Raw genomic sequence first — 17,114 nt, 5'->3', positions numbered from 1 at the left:
AAGAGATTGTACGTTTTGTAATGTTTTTAAAAATTGAACATGTAAAATAGTATTTTCCTTCTTAATAAATTCAAAATACCCTTCCAAGCATATAATAATTACAGTCTTAGGATTGTTATTTTTTAAATACTCAAATAAAACTTAGCTCAAAATTTTATAACCATGTGTTCCAGGATCATTTGTAGAATCCTAATTAATTAACCATTGTGATCAGTTCTAGTCCCAACGTTTTGAGAGCTATCAATTTTGGTTTTAAGATCTATCCTACAAAATTTCGATCGTTATAATTAATATGATAAATATTTATCTTAAATCATATTAATTTAAATTCTCTATTATGATAAATATAGATATTTCTTCAATATACCCGTCTAATAATAAAAACTAAGAGAGTTTTACATTGAGCCTTCTTAACCAAACCGAATGAAGCACCATGTCTATCAAATCATATGCTCTCGATGGTCTATGAATTATAAAATGTCTTTGCACCTTCATCACCATTTTCTGCATTTTAATGTACTCATCTATCCCAACCCCTTCCAAGATTTTCTTGATTTCCGGTATCTTTTTCACCGGAACATGAACAGAAAACTTGCTCCAGTCAAGAACGTCACTGAATGGTAACACATAATGGTCAGAAACGATCACCGGAACACAACCTGATGAGATCGATTCAACTATTCTAGGGCTTGCTACTTCCCATCCACTAGGGCATAAGCAAAACTTTGCTCTTCCCATTAATTCCGAGTAATTTAGCGTTTTTGGGAGGTATTTGAAGACTTGAATCTCCTCATCTTTTCCATCCCAAATTTCAAACAAATATTTTCTTACTTGTCCATGGTTGCCACCTGCAAAAAATGCAAGGATGGAACGGTTTTCAGGGGGTTGTCCGATGAGGGGTGGCCCTAGGTGTTCGTAAGGAATGTTGAGCTCCGGCAAGGAGACGTCTCTTTCTGGCCGAAAACCTTCAGAACTATTGGCATTGCAAAGGACACGAATGAAGTGTTCATACAATTTAGGGTTCGTCGCTGTAACATCTGGTGCCTGAAAAAGTAAACGACTGTTGTTGGTCAATCAATATGGAACCTAAATTTGATTCTTGGATATTCATGGTATAGGAGTTAATGAAAATTTAAACAGATGATCACATGTATACCCAATCATGACAGCTAACGAAGAAGTGATCAGCTCCACTGCTTCTATTCCAATAAGGGTACTTGTGTGACAACACCCCAATGTAATCAGTAACAACATCCTGGATAATTCGACGATCATAATCAGCATGAGATCTGTAAAGATAATGTCGAATGGAAACCACGCTGACAGGGAGGAAGAACACAAGGGCTTCTTCAGGGTTTTGAGCAAGAAATCTGCTTTTTTGGCTCTCGATTTCGTCCATGATTTGGCCTTCGCTGGAGTATATATTGTTCATAGGTCCTCCATGGAAAATGGGAAGTTCTCCTTCCTTGTATGCCCATACTTTGAAACTCTTCTCCATCTCTATGTGGCTCCTGCGTTATATTCAAGAAATATAATAAATCTTTGAAAACAAGAAGTTAAGTAAAATCTTGAGTTAAATCTATCATTCATAGATTCTCGATATATCGGCAAAGATAGTGGGAGCTTGAAGCATTGAAGCTTGTATTCGTGTACAATTGTTTGCCAAAAATAAATATAAGTTTGTGGAAGTTATAAAATCAAATAAAACATAATTAAAGAGTATCTTCCACACTAAGTTGTTGAGAGCTTTAAAAAAACTTAGATTAAAGAATAAGTATAAGCTTAACACTTAGTTTAAACAAAAATATCACAATCCAAAAGCTAATATAAGTATCTTTTAGTTTTTAATGAAATTTTATATATTTAAAAACTTGGATCTACTATTGTCTAAAATTTCTCAAAAACTCCTAAAAGCTCTCAAGAGCTAATTGAAGTAGCTTTTCGATTGTGAGTTTATACAAAAAATAAAAAAATAAGCTTGTACTCCCAAATTGCCAAATACGTCATATATGTCAATTACCTTAGGAAAAACTTGTTTATAAGAAAAACAACAACCCGTATGAACCTAGTACCTAGGCTTCTCGGGTTAATTTATTAGGGTGGTAGGCATAAATAATAAAATTTGTAGGTCGTGTTTTTCATATATTAGAAAAGAAAATCGATGATGTAGTAACCGTACATGCGAGTTCAAGGTGGTACCATCGACTATACGACGCTATCAATATGCAATACTGGAGATTTGTCGGAAGAGTGAGTTACCCAATGTTGTCCCATACCACCTCTCTCTACTCTCGCTTTACCTAACCGTTGTCCAACGATCATTTTTTATTCTTTTATTCCTTTTTACAAACTATAAATACCACACTTAACCATTTCAACAACTACACATTTTATCCACTTTCATTCCAACTATCCCCGATTCCATTTCAAATGGATTTTAGTCATGACAAATCCAAAAAAAAATGGTTCAAGCCAAAGACGCAACCGACGCAACGAAATTGGAAACAATTCTCAAGATTTTTCATATTTCATTCCCACAACCCAAAATCATCCCCAGTTCCAACCATATCAACCCCGATATAGCCAATTACCAATGCAACATTCATATACCATATTCGGTTATCTCAATATAATTATGCTTTTAATATGTTCCCCCACAATCCAATATTAAACTCATGAAGCATCGCAATTTTGTGATGCTCAAAACAAAAAATCCAAAGAATCAAGTGATGAAAAACCTCCCATCCCTTAAACCCAAAACGAAGACTCAAGCGACGAATCTATCCTTAGAAGCTCACGAAATTATACCAAACATCAAAAATCCAAAAAATTGTCTAAACAGAAATGGCGTTGACAATGGTTTCTTTCGACATATCAGAAGACAAGGAACGTGTAAATTAACAAAGAGCAGATTGTTTGGAGTGAGTTCTAGAACACTTTAAACGGAAAATGAGGGGTTCGGATTGTACATTTAGGGAACTTCAAATTAAAGGTTTCAGGCGAAAGTTAACAACTTCAATTACATCTTCAACCAAAAAATGAAGTAATGAACAATCGTTTGAGCGGAAGATCAGAGCTTGATATTTTAAAGTTGGCACAAAGTCACTATTGAAAACTCTTTAAACAGAAAGCTTTTCCACACGAAACGGCACATGATATATTAAAATTTCACGACAAATTGTTACATGTCGAAAAACATGATAAGAGTATCCCCCTCACTTATAAAAAAAGACCAAAACATTTGAATCGAACATATACACAACCTCTTCAGATGCACGATTTACATATGATATCAACGTAAAGGCTGAAGTGATTCTTGTTGAAATACTGCAACGGAGGCAACGAAAAGGGAAGAAAGCGGCTTCCACATCGTTACATCCTCATGAAATAACAGATCTTTTCACTAAAATTGTTGCCTCCCTCATCAAAACAAAGTAGAGGCGGATGAGAGAAAACAACACCTAGAGGGGAAAAAATTATGTATCATGGAAGTTATCAAGCAAAGAAAATGACATTATTGGAAGAGGAGATACGAGCGCTTAAGGAAAAAACAAGAGGAAAAATATATGGTTCTTTCTTCAACCGCATGACCATTTACCCGAAAGGCTGTCGAGTGTGGTACTCACGAGAAAACGACAAATTGTCGTGATTTATGGTTGGGAGTTGTAAAATTTTATTTTTAGATTTAATTATCATCATAGGATTTTAATTATTGTTTTATAATTTTATTAAACGTTTGTAGTAATTTATCATTTTTTAATAAAATATTATTTTAAAGTTGGCACAACGTGACTATTGAAAACTCTTAAAACAGAAAGCTTTTCCACACGAAACGGCACATGATATATTAAAATTTCACGACAAATTGTTACATGTCGAAAAATATGATAAGAGTAGCCCCCTCACTTATAAAAAAAGACCAAAACATTTGAATCGAACATATACACAACCTCTTCAGATGCACCATTTACATATGATATCAACGTAAAGACTGAAGTGATTCTTGTTGAAATATTGCAACGGAGTCAACGAAAAGGGAAGAAAGCGGCTTCCACATCGTTACATCCTCATGAAATAACAGATCTTTTCACTAAACTGTTGCCTCTCCCATCAAAACAAAGTAGAGGCGGATGCGAGAAAACAACACCTAGAGGGGAAAAAATTATGTATCATGGAAGTTATCAAGCAAAGAAAATGACATTATTGGAAGAGGAGATACGAGCGCTTAAGGAAAAAAACAAGAGGAAAAATATATGGTTCTTTCTTCAACCGCATGACCATTTACCCGAAAGGCTGTCGAGTGTGATACTCACGAGAAAACGACAAATTGTCGTGATTTATGGTTGGGAGTTGTAAAATTTTATTTTTAGATTTAATTATCATCATAGGATTTTAATTATTGTTTTATAATTTTATTAAATGTTTGTAGTAATTTACCATTTTTAAATAAAAATTTATTTTTAGTTTTAGTTTTATTTATTTAACTTTCGTAATTGTCTAATTCTTTAAGAATATATTTAATTGCTTAGTGGGTACAAATGACATAGATGAATTCCGATAAGTTGTGGGTTCTGATGGATGAAAGAGAAATGAGAGAAAAAAAAAAAAAAAATATATATATATATATATATATATATATATATATATATATATATATATATATATATATATATATATATATATATATATATGGTAATGAGATGACATTTGGTTTGAAAGGGTGGGATAGATGTACTTCATCTACTTTTATATATAGGTTGTCAAAAATGAATCACAGAAAATCAACAAAACGTTTATCCACTGAATCAAGAAAGTTGATAGCTAATATGTTTAGTTAGTAGCATCGATATATATATATATATATATATATATATATATATATATATATATATATATATATATATATATATATATATATATATATATAGTCCATATCCGGTAGGAACCCAAAAATTGCTAGGAACCGCAACGACTTTTCTCCATCAATCATTTCGTCAATGGCGCAAACATTAAACTCATTTACTTGTTCGTGACGCGTTCGCACGCGGCGCACGTGCATGAAACGTAATATGAACTCGAGGGAATAATCTATGCAACGAACATCTGTGAAATGTCATTTAAATGAGTTTTTCTTTTCTTTTTCATTTATTTTGGTTTTTTTTCGTTTTTATTATTATTATTTTTTTCGATAAAAAAAATTCAAAATTTATTTTTTATAAAAAGATATATGCTCGGTTTCAATGTTTTTATTATTTTAATTTTTTTTCGTTTAGTTATTTATTTTTTTTTCGTTTTTTCGTTTTTTTTTAAATCTTTGTTTTTGTTTTTTTTATATCTTTACTACAACACACTTGAAGATAGTAGAGATTTTTTTTTGATTTTTTTGATTTTTTAAACTAAATATCGGATTGAGTTTTTAATGTTTAATAATTATAATATTTTGAATAAGAAGAATATTAAGGATCACAATATTTTACATTCATACTTTTTTGTGAATCATATTATTTTTGGATATTAAAATTTTAAATTATAGTATTTTGAATCATAATGATATTATGTATCATACATTTTTTGATCATATTAATTTGGATCATTTTAATTTGGATCATAATATATTGAATTAAATAAAAAAATTCAATACAATATTTGGATCATTATATTTTTTGAATCATTTAATTTTGAATCATAAAAAATATAATAATGAATGATCATTAAATATTTGAATCAAAATACTTTTAGATCGTAACAAGTTAATGATCATAAACATATTGAATCATAATATTTTTATACCATAAATATTTAGAATCATCTCTATTTGCATCATATTATGTTCAACATTTTTTTTTTAAAAACTTTTAATCTTTTAAAATCAAGTTTGTTATCTAAAAAACCTTATTTTTTAAAAATTCTTTTTACAAAGTCATTAGAATAGTGAGTAGAAGTTTTCCATAAATTTTTATAATTTTTGGAGATTTTTTTTTTGGGTTTTTTTTATAAATATAGAAAATAAAAGAGTATATATTTTTTTTCGAATTTTCATTATTGTGCTCATTTTGTAGAGAATTAAACTTTAAAAACTTTGGTTTTTTTTAGATTTTTTTTTCAAAGAAAAAAAGTTATGGAAGAAAAACTAAACGGGTGGAAAAAAACTCACCTGTCAATAAGGGATGGACACTTGTCGTTAGATTTTGACGATAAATAAAATCAAATCATGGCCATTTATTTTTCCAATCTTAAGGCCAAAAATTATTTTTGCGGTTCCTACCATTTTTTGAGTTCCTACTTGACAACAAAATAAAACAAAATCCAATATTTTAATTGTCAAATATGTGTCGCGTTTAAAATTATAATAACATGTTATAAGTCATTTACCATGTATTAATCAATAATTATTACCACAATAATTTAAAAATATGAAAGTCACTTTAGTGTTACTTTGATAGAATTATTTAGTAAATTAACATAATTATGTAATTAATTTCTTTACTAAATATCAAAATACATGATATATTTGTTGGTGGTTAAATATTATAATATAACTTTTAAAAAAGTTTATATATATTTTATAAAATTTGTACCAACCTAACTTTTTGTAGCCAGACAAGTTGTTAAGAAACATATTTATTATGGTACTGATAGCAAAAAAATTATACCAGCTATAATCGGTATGGTATAGTGTTTAAGGGAAAATCGGTATTATACCATATTCACCCCTACTTATATGGGTCATTTGGTAAGCGAGATTTAACCCAATCACCAAGTGCTTATATGAATGTTTTCTGAACATAAAATTACAAGAACATTGACATATTTAGTATAAGAATTTTAGTTTATTGACCTTACTCTAGTACATGTTTATAATCTTCCTTAATAAATGAAGGTTTTTGCCACATGTCAATCTCTTATGAGTTTTGACACTTGTCATTTTGTGGTATTTTTGAAATAAATATTATTTACTTGTCAATTTTTGGTTTGTTTCAATTTTTAAAATTAAAGTCATATACTTATATATTTAAAGTATTAAATATCATATATATGATATTAAATTGCAATAAATGCATTTCTTCCTTTCTTATTTTAAAGTTGTATGATAAAAAATATTTTCTGTTTACACTTTAATGTTTAATCTTTTTTTAAATCAACCTGTATAATACACGGGTCTCACACCTACTGAGTGAATATATATATATATATATATATATATATATATATATATATATATATATATATATATATATATATATATATATATATATATTCAATAGAGAATCATTATTAACCATGGAACCAATCTCTTTTTCAATTTTTAGAGCTTAATTTTTATCAATAAAATAAACTAAAAATACAGAAATTTATAACTTTTTATCTTTTTTCATTGATATCAAATTCAATAAAAATTTACTTTTTTTTCCGTCAAATTCACAATATGAACCTGTGTAAATTCTAAATGTGAATTTGAAATCATACAGTGAATCCAAAAAATATATAATTTATTATTTAGCATTCACAGTGTGAAGTTATGAATTTAAATATTTTTTAGTTTTTTTTTTCGATAAAGAATAAACTTTAAAATTTTAAAAAAATATATTTGGTTTTTTGGAGAACCATTTATAATGGTTCTTTTGTGAATATATATATATATATATATATATATATATATATATATATATATATATATATATATAGGAGTATGATCAAATGAAAACACCTAAAAGGTTGAGAACGCGAGAACAGATCTTGACCGTTTAAATACTTAAATCTAAGGTTATTATTAAACGGGTGATTTATGAAAAATTCTAAAACTACTAGCATTAAAGTGTAACTTTTAAATGGTCAGAAGGGCATAATTGGAAAATCAACTTTACCAATTTCCTATAATTTCTCATCCTTTCACCTCTTTCCTTTCATATTCCCGTATCTTTATCACCCTCACTCTCTCACTAGGGTTTCACAATAAAGTCGCCTCCCTCTATGAATTCGGTTCCCTTTTTCCTCTCTTCAACATAGCCGCTGCAGAAGATAAACACCACCACCGCGGATAGCCAAATCCGTCGACAACATAAGCCACCGCTATCATCATTCAACCTTATCTAACCATCTCTTTCTATCACCTTAGTCATATATCATCGCATCATCGCTATTACTAGCTTCACAGAAATAGGTGCTTGGCTCTGTGAGTTTCTTATAATGCTTTAAAATTGGTTTTCTTTATTTGCTTCTAAAAATAAGGTGATAAAGATAACATTTACTGTTTTGGTTTTGCTAATATGAAGTAAACACATTATTGTTTTGGTTTATAATTGATCACCTTCATGCAGACCTGGAATTAGATTCACAGGAAAAGGTTGTGCACAGAAGCTATTTAATGAATTTTGTGAGAGATATATGGTTCATTGAACTTAATGATATATGTAATATGGAGTTTTATGAACGTCCATTGGAATTGTTTGAGAAGATGAAATGTGAAGAATTTGAGCTAGAGGAGAATGAAAAATTGTATTATATTTTGATGTATTTATCTATGATAGAATGTGTATTCAAATATGAATAGTAATGTATTCATGTGTGAATGAGTGTATTTATTTATGATTAGAGGCATTCATTTTATGAAGAAATATTAATTTTTACACTATTTTTTATTTTGTATTTATTTATGAATAGAAGTGTATTTATTTGTAAATAACAGTGTATTCATATGTGAATGGTTGTATTTATTTCTGAATAACATTGTATTCATGTGTGAATAACTGTGTTTCTTTATGATTAGAGATATTCACTTTTTTCAGTAATGTTAATTTTTACACTATTTTTATTTTTATTTGATGAAAAAAAGGCATTGAATTATTTGTAAATTGATGTATATTAATTTGTGATTAGAATCGTATTAGGGTTTTTGAAGAAAATTTTCGTTTTTGAATAGAAGTTTGATTTAGGATTAGATTCTATTCATTTTTTGAAAAAAAAATGTGAAATACGAGCAAAAAAAATTTATTTTTTTAAGAAAAAAAAATAATTTTTTTTTCAGTTTTAAAATAAATTTTGGCAAAAATGTTTTTATATTCCATTAAAAATAAAAATAAAAATCTAATATTTTTTGTTTTTTGGTAACTGATCTTAAATTTAAGGGATTTGATTGAATTTTATTTTATTTTAATTTAATTAAAATATACAATTACTAATATACCCTTATATATTGATTGGTCCAGAACTATATATATATATATATATATATATATATATATATATATATATATATATATATATATATATATATATATATATATATATATATATATATATATATGAAGACATGTCTAATATTAAAATATATATGTCTCGGGGGTCATCCTAGTAGTCAATTTACATCATTTCCTTCTGATCTAAATCAAATAAAAAGAACCAAAAACACTAAGATTACCACTTACCACATGTTTGGTCCCAAAAGCTCCATACCAACTTGTTCCCTCGATCCCATTCCTCCCAAGAAATCAAAACATTTGGACACACGCATGGTTTTTCTATCAAAATAACTAGAAATATTGCTACTTCCCAAAAGAATATGTAATCATATATCTTACATATATGGTGAAGTTTGATCATACATCTATAAGATATGATTTCTTTTGGGAAGTAGCCATATATCAAGTTATTTTGATAGAAAAACCATGCCTGTGTCTCTTTGTTTTGATTTCTTGGGAGAAAAGTAAGTTGTAATTCAGTTTCATATCAAAGAGTAAGATATGAAGTCATGATCTCTAAGATAAGTGATACTGTTATATACCCACAACTTAACCACTTTATAAAGGTAACATATGCATGAAAAATTAATAAATGAAAGTGAAGAACATGAATCTTAACTGATGAAAAGCGTAAGGGTTTCTGTAAACGGATCCTCTCGGAGTAAAACTCCGGTCATTAAACCGCCATGGCATCTTATATCGCTTCATTCTACCGGCTTCTAATATGGCAAAACGAGCCCTAGCCAATCGTTCCTCCACAGTTTCATCCTTCTTGATCAACTTCGAAAACATGTACATCCATAAATAAACAATTAAAAAACATAACATAAGTTGCGATTAGTGAATAGAGAATAACATCATTTTATGTGTATTCTAAAACGGTGGCCGAGGCGCAAATGTCACTGCTGCTGTATAACTAGCATATATACTTACATGGCTGGTGGACAGCGGCAGCGGTGGTGGCGCCGGAGAGGGAGAGATTAAATAGGTTTTTAGAGAAGAAAACGTGAAGAAATTGAATTGGGTATTGAGGCAAACGAAGAAGAGAATGAGAAAGATTGTTGTGTAAAGCAATTGTGATCTGTTGCCGTTTTTCGAGCCATCTGTTGCCATATTCTGAGGTGGTTTTGGCGGTGGTAGGGTAGCAGCAGCAGCAGCTAGGGTTTTCTTTGACAAGTGATTGGTCGAAACTGAGAGATTTTCAACTACAAGTATCGTCGTTAAGGAGCTTCCATCTTTTATTCTTTTTATCCATAAAAGGTTATTCTAAATTTAATTTAAAAACAATTTTTGAGTTTTGTATATATTTCAATTTTAAATGTATTTCTCATGATTTTCTTAATTACCGAATTTATTAAATTGAAATTAGAGTTGTCGGATTATTGTAATTATAAAGAAAATAGTAAAATTAAATACCGTTCATGTCATTTGAAAATCTTTTGTCAATTATTGTCAAAATATATCAAATATTTTCTTAATTACAAAACTAATTACAAGTTAGAGACTGATAGTTTGAAACTATAACTTTTATTTACTTTTATTTATATAGAAGTATATATGAAAAATAATGTGAAGCTTGACATAAAACATAAAAAATTAAAAGTTAAAATTTAAAATCTCCTAAAACTCTCAAAAGTTACTTGAACCAGGTTTTGAGTTATGAGTTTTTTTTTTTTTTTTTTTTGCTATTTTTGGCATAATAGATGAAAACAATTGATAGTTAAAAAGTTAACCGTTAACTAAAAATTATTTGTTAACCTATAAGGTAACTGATAAAAAATAATATAATAAAAATTAGTTGATAAGTTATCTTGAAAATATAAAATAATATTTAGAAATTAAATGTATATTTGTGAAATTTTAAAAAAAATTAACACTCAATAATTTTTCAAAAAGATAGCTTATAATAAGCTACTATTTTATTTGTCAAAGTTGAAAAATAAATTAGTTTGTGGCCGTGAGCCAAACATAATCTTTGTCTAAACTAGAAGCTTTAAGTTCCTAAACATTTTCTATAATTTGAATTTTTTTAAGAAAAAAAAATATAAAAGCCAAAATTCTTAAAATCTCTCAAAATCTCAAATAACTAAATTCTATGTTATATAAAGATTTTTGTTGGTTAAGATGTTCATAAAACAGATAAAATGTTCTTTAAACTCTTAATTCTTATAGATCGCTAATTTTAAACTTACGGAAGACTAATATTGATTCTGTAAAAAAATAATAATAATAATAAAACAAATTTTCTTTTCACAACGATCATATATGAACTCAAGGCATGATAGTTTAATTATTTCTTAAAGTTGATGACGACGTGAAAATGATAGGGGCTTCCAATGTTTGACCCGAAGGTAACAGTGCACGTGTGTAGCGAATGTAATTAGTTAACTTCATATATTCGTTAAACTCGTTTATATAGAAAAGGGCTGAAACTACATGTCATATGATGGGAAATACTTAACTTACTATTGGAATTGTGGAATGTATGTTTGTTTACAATATTTACAACAAAATTAATAAACTATATAAAAACTAAAAACATAATGGAGAATGCGTTTAATATTCTCTCCAAAACTACATGTGATATGATGGGAATAACTTAAATGTCAGTGCATGGCAAAAAAATCAAAGAAAATTAAGTGACCCATTAATTCTCCAATTAAGATTGTGTGCCAATGTATAATGTTTCTATAAAAAGCCAATCATCCGCATCAAAGTCTCTATTTCCACATTCTGTGAAAGAGGAAAGCAAACTCGATCCACCAAATTAATAAAAACATTATGGTATATAATCCCTATACTAATAAAAGAATAGTGTTAATCACTTTTTGTCATGTGTCTCTCTAATACAACTTCACATCAATATTATGTCATGTGTCAAAGAGATATATTAGGCAAATCACTATCATAAGTAATGAGGTTACCAAAGGGCTTCTAGCCCAGCGGTATCAGGTGTCAGGTGGTGCCCTCCCTCCTTGAGGTCGAGGGTTCAAGTCCCGTGGTGGACATAGGTGTTAGTTTAGGAGTAGATTATAATAACTTGTATTTGCCGGTTCAAAAAAATTAATGAGGTTAAGGTTTTAAATAATAGATTAAACTTTTTATAGAAACATTTATTTTTTTAATTATATGTTAAATTTGAAGTTATAACTAACTTTAAAATTTTGGTATATCTCTTAATTAATAATTTATTTAAAATAATTGATTAATAATTATAATTTTTTGCTATCAAATTGAATTAATTTTGTAACCATGGTTTCCACGGGTTATAAACTAGTTTATATATATATATTTTTAACGATAGTTGCCAAAGTTTTAATTTTTATTAAGAACTTCGTCACAACTTTATTTTTACCCCGAGTTTTTATATAACTTTGTTTTTATTGTATAAAGTTAGTGGTAATTAATGTTTTCTTAATCTGTGTGTTTTTTGTCTGTGGATAATAATTTTGGGACGAATGAAATATAAGGTAAGAAATAATAAATATTGTTCAAAATTGGTCATTCGTTGACATGCTATAAAAGGTTTATAGGTAATCTCTATACTAATAAAAGAATAGTTTTAATCTCTTTTTGCTATGTGTCACTCTAATACAACTTCACATTAATATTATGCCATGTGTCAAGGAGATATATTAGGCAAATTAATATCACAATTAATGAGGTTAAGGTTTTAAATAATAGATTAAACTTTTTATAGAAACATTTACTTTTTTAATTATATGTTAAATTTGAAGTTATAACTAACTTTAAAATTTTGGTATATCTCTTAATTAATAATTTATTTAAAATAATTGATTAATAATTATAATTTAAGAATGTTAATGTGTTTTTTTTAAACTATACAAAATAATTATATATCTTTATTTGCAAAATCATTTTCTGAACATAAAAGAAAAAAACAAATAAAATATGTGTTTGGCAAAAGTAACTGGTTGTTGGTGGTTGTTAATTGATAGCTAGTAGTTATAACCTATAACTTTTATTTGTTATATGAGTGTTTGACAAAAGTTGTTGAAAGTTTTTAAAATGTATGAAAATATATAAAATGACTTTAAAAAATATAAATATATCAATATATTTTTAAGTGTTCTGGAAATTAATTAAAAACACTGTGATAATTTTTTTAGACTAAATTGCAAATTTGGTCCCTGTGGTTATCAGAAAAATGTGGATGGAGTCCAAAAAAATTTCAACTTGCACCACTGGTCCAAAATCATAAACTTATTGTGGTTTTGGTCCCTGAAAAAGTTGAAAAGACTATTTTACCCTTTTAATTTTTTTTCATTTTTATATTTATTTTAATCCTTTTTACTTGTCAAAATAAATAAAAAAAAATAGCAAAGCCAGCTCACCCACCCCTCCACCGTACCCCTTCTATTTCTCTCTCCCCATCTCTCTCTTTCTCTGATCGTATTCTTAATTCTTCATCCCATGTTCTTCAAATCAAAGAAACCTCACTCCTTCTATGATTAGTAGGAGTTCAGACATCAAATCCTTTCTCCCTTCACCTTTATTCCAACAAACCCATCTAAACAAAAATTATTAGAGAGAAAGGGATAATGAATTGGAATCAAGATTAGAGCTAATTTGGTTCCATCTTCCTCACATCACTATTGAGTTTACACCATACCTCCATCACATATACCATCTTCTCCTCCAAGCTACCATATCTACACATCAACCATATTCACCACTGTTTACCAAGATCCCTACATCACCATCTTCACACTCTATCATCTCAATAGCTAACACCACCATCTGGAATAAAAAATACAAACAGGTAAAAAAACACCTTTGTTCTTCCATGGTATAACAGACCCATAAATCAATTCCTCAAGGGGAAGAGGTGAGACACAGACAAGAAAAACGGTCCATATTATTTGATTTCCACATATGATCGAATCAAAAAAGTGAGTGGGTTTAGGATTTCTTGAGGGAAGTAGTAAGGAGTACGAAATTCAGATGCACTGGTGGTTTGAGGCATTAGAACCCTAATCGTGGTAAGGTCGAAAGGGGATGTTGTTTTCGGTAGCGGTCGTGGTCACCCCTTTTAATCTGTGAAAAGGATATTGGGGCTGAAGATGAAGGTGGATCTAAGGAGAGCATATCGGAGGATATTTATACCACAAACCCATGAGGTTCAAGCGACCTGGATCAACGATTCCAGCGACCTATACGTTTGCTTCTAGTTTTTGAAAAGCAAATTAAATCCAGGTTCGATTGGTGGTGGTTTGGTTGTTGTGATCTTGTCGGGCGACGAAGATAGTGGGTACATCGGATGAAGAAGACGTTGGGTTTGATCGATGGGTTTTTTAATCTTCTATGTGTGTGTGTGTGTGTGAGAGAGAGAGAGGTATGGTAAAGGGGTGGGTGAGTTGGCTTTGCTATTTTTTTTTATTTTTTTTCAAAATAAAAAAGGATTAAAACAAATATAAAAATATAAAAAAAGAAATTAAAAGGGTAAAACAGTCGTTTCAACTTTTTCAGGGACTAAAACCACAAAAAATTTATGATTTTAGACTAGCGGTGCAAGTTGAAAAGATTTTGGACTTCATCCACATTTTTCTGCTAACCACAGGGACCAAATTTGCAGTTTAGTCTTCTTTTTTTAAAAAAAAAACACTACATGAAGTAGTTTTTACATTTTAAGTGTTTTGTTTAAACTAAAAGTTAAACGTTCGTACTCTCAAACAAAGTTTTTGTTTAAATCGAATTTTTTTTGTTAAAAACTAAAAGCTCACAAACGTTCATTGCCAAACACACCAAACAACCACGAAATTCTAGCTAGGGCTAGAGACCAAAAGAGCACCACACTAGCATACTCTACAAAACACACTATAAATTATGGTCGAAAAGGATACAAAATATGGTTTTGCAAGCGGATATTGTGTAGTTGAAACCTATGTAAAGTCTCAAAGACTCCATCCACACAATTGGATCCATATAAGCACAGAACTTTGGTATACGCAAACAAACAATATCTCATAGGTCGGTAATGTTGGCATAATACATGTTTATGTATGTATGTTTTCGGCCTAAGGCCTTTGTGTGTATCCAAGTTTGCATTATACTCCTATATATATATATATATATATATATATATATATATATATATATATATATATATATATATATATATATATATATATATATATATATATTGTACATTAATATGAATAATACGTTTCATATGAATAACAATTATATCATGGTATCAAAGTAAAATATGTAATCTTATCCCAAAATACTTCTTTTATTTCTTCCTTCTTGCCCTTTGCCCTACACCTCCTTGCCGTCGGTAACCTCTTCTTTTTATGATCTCCTTATTTTCTCTCATTATGTCTACTACCACAGAAAAACCATATGGACTTATGGACATCAAAGTGTATATTCCATTTATCCTTGACCTGGAAGGTCTTAGTTATGATGCATAAAGGGAATTAATTGAAACCCATTGCAATGGTTCCAGAGTATTTAATCATCTCATAGATCCAAACAACAAAACACCTTAGCCAAAATTGTATGGAATGTCATTGACTTTATATTGATCTTAGTGTCATCCATCATTTTAATATAGGTGGGATTAACTTGAAACGGACTAAGTTCGGTTTTAGCTATAATTATAACTCAAGATTGGAGGTTTAGAGTGCAAACTCGGATAATCTAATATAGACTTGAAAACACGGGGATTCCAGGGGCAACACCCCTGGTGGGGTTCCAAGGAGCATTGTCCCTTGAGACGGTCCCGAAACAAGATCCTTAAGTAAAATAATCAACTCGCACATTATTTTCCCACCAAAACCAAGCATCACAATTGTTGTGAATAGTTATGACTTTTCCTTACAAAATTAATTAAACTTATGTGACGTCCAAAAACCATAGTAATTTTTTTACATTTTTAGAGGAATAAAAATAGTTTCTAAATCACCCCGATCATCAGAAGTACCTGAAACATTTAAATCCACAACTATACGTCAAAGCTTACTGAGTTTCCCAAAATATCTCACACAACAATATATATATATATATATATATATATATATATATATATATATATATACACACACACACACAATACATGCACACAAGGCCTACAGCACGAGGCTGGACAGTCATCTAGAGCCTACAACATCCAAGCCAGGTCGCTTCCCTTGGACCTATAGTATGAACTGGACCGCCCGGGTCTCTTGGCCTACAGCTGGGCCGGCCTAAAGGGAGTTCAAAGTGTGCCCATGAACAGGGCCCACTAAATCATATGGCCAAAAAAAATTTAGCATATATATTAAACTAGGTTGAATTTAGGCCCAAATGAAGTTAGGTTAATTCTTTGTTCACTACTATCTACAAGAAACACATGTAGGAAAGCACACACACATCACATCATTACTTCAGAAGCGAGAAAATCAATTGAAACTTGGGGAAGTTAAAAAAAACGCTTCGATTTCTTTGTTGATTATGCGGATATTAATAATGGCTATTGAATCATCTCCAATCCTAGATACCAGCGGTCTCAATCTTTGAATAAAATCAATCAATTATAGAGGATTGACACTTATACTTTCGATTTATTTCTTCTTTCTTCTCGAAAATCAAAAGCAAAACAATCTTACAACCTTCTTAAAAAATAGCATTGAGTTCTTACAATCATAAAATCTTTCTTTTTGTTTGTTGAAAATCAGATTTTAGAGCTCCAAGTTTCAAAATCATAAGGTAAAGGATTTTCTTATTTTTATTTTTTCTGGTTCTTTTTTTTGTAAGCTGATTAATGGTTCGTTTTTTTATGTTTCTTATTTTTTGATTTTTTTGAAGGGACACATAAATTAAACTTGAAAATCATAAGGATTAACGAACAAAGTCAAATTCGAAAATCAG

The 17,114-nt window shown here is 29.3% G+C and overlaps 1 protein-coding gene across 1 annotated transcript; it reads right to left on the bottom strand.

Moving 5' to 3' along the window:
• Positions 1-384: 384 nt before the first annotated feature.
• Positions 385-1,511, bottom strand: LOC145122258 (Exostosin family protein). Its single transcript, XM_079057888.1, has 2 exons — positions 1,157-1,511; positions 385-1,044 (listed from the first exon to the last, which is right to left on the bottom strand). The coding sequence occupies exons 1-2, from the start codon at positions 1,496-1,498 to the stop codon at positions 385-387; spliced, it is 1,002 nt and encodes a 333-aa protein (XP_078914014.1). The 5' UTR covers positions 1,499-1,511.
• Between the last annotated feature and the right edge of the window lie 15,603 nt (positions 1,512-17,114).

The sequence above is a fragment of the Lactuca virosa genome, chromosome 6 (assembly GCF_052849685.1).
Source record: "Lactuca virosa cultivar CGN04683 chromosome 6, Lactuca_virosa_CGN04683_v6, whole genome shotgun sequence".
NCBI classification, from domain to species: domain Eukaryota; kingdom Viridiplantae; phylum Streptophyta; class Magnoliopsida; order Asterales; family Asteraceae; genus Lactuca; species Lactuca virosa.
This window is presented reverse-complemented; position numbering and strand designations above follow the sequence as displayed.

Excerpts from the sequence above, each read along its gene's own strand:
- LOC145122258 (XM_079057888.1), bottom strand. The coding sequence starts at position 1,498 with ATGGAGAAGAGTTTCAAAGTATGGGCATACAAGGAAGGAGAACTTCCC. Across the intron at positions 1,045-1,156 it reads TCGTTAGCTGTCATGATTGG|GCACCAGATGTTACAGCGAC; the intron begins GTATACATGTGA and ends TTACTTTTTCAG.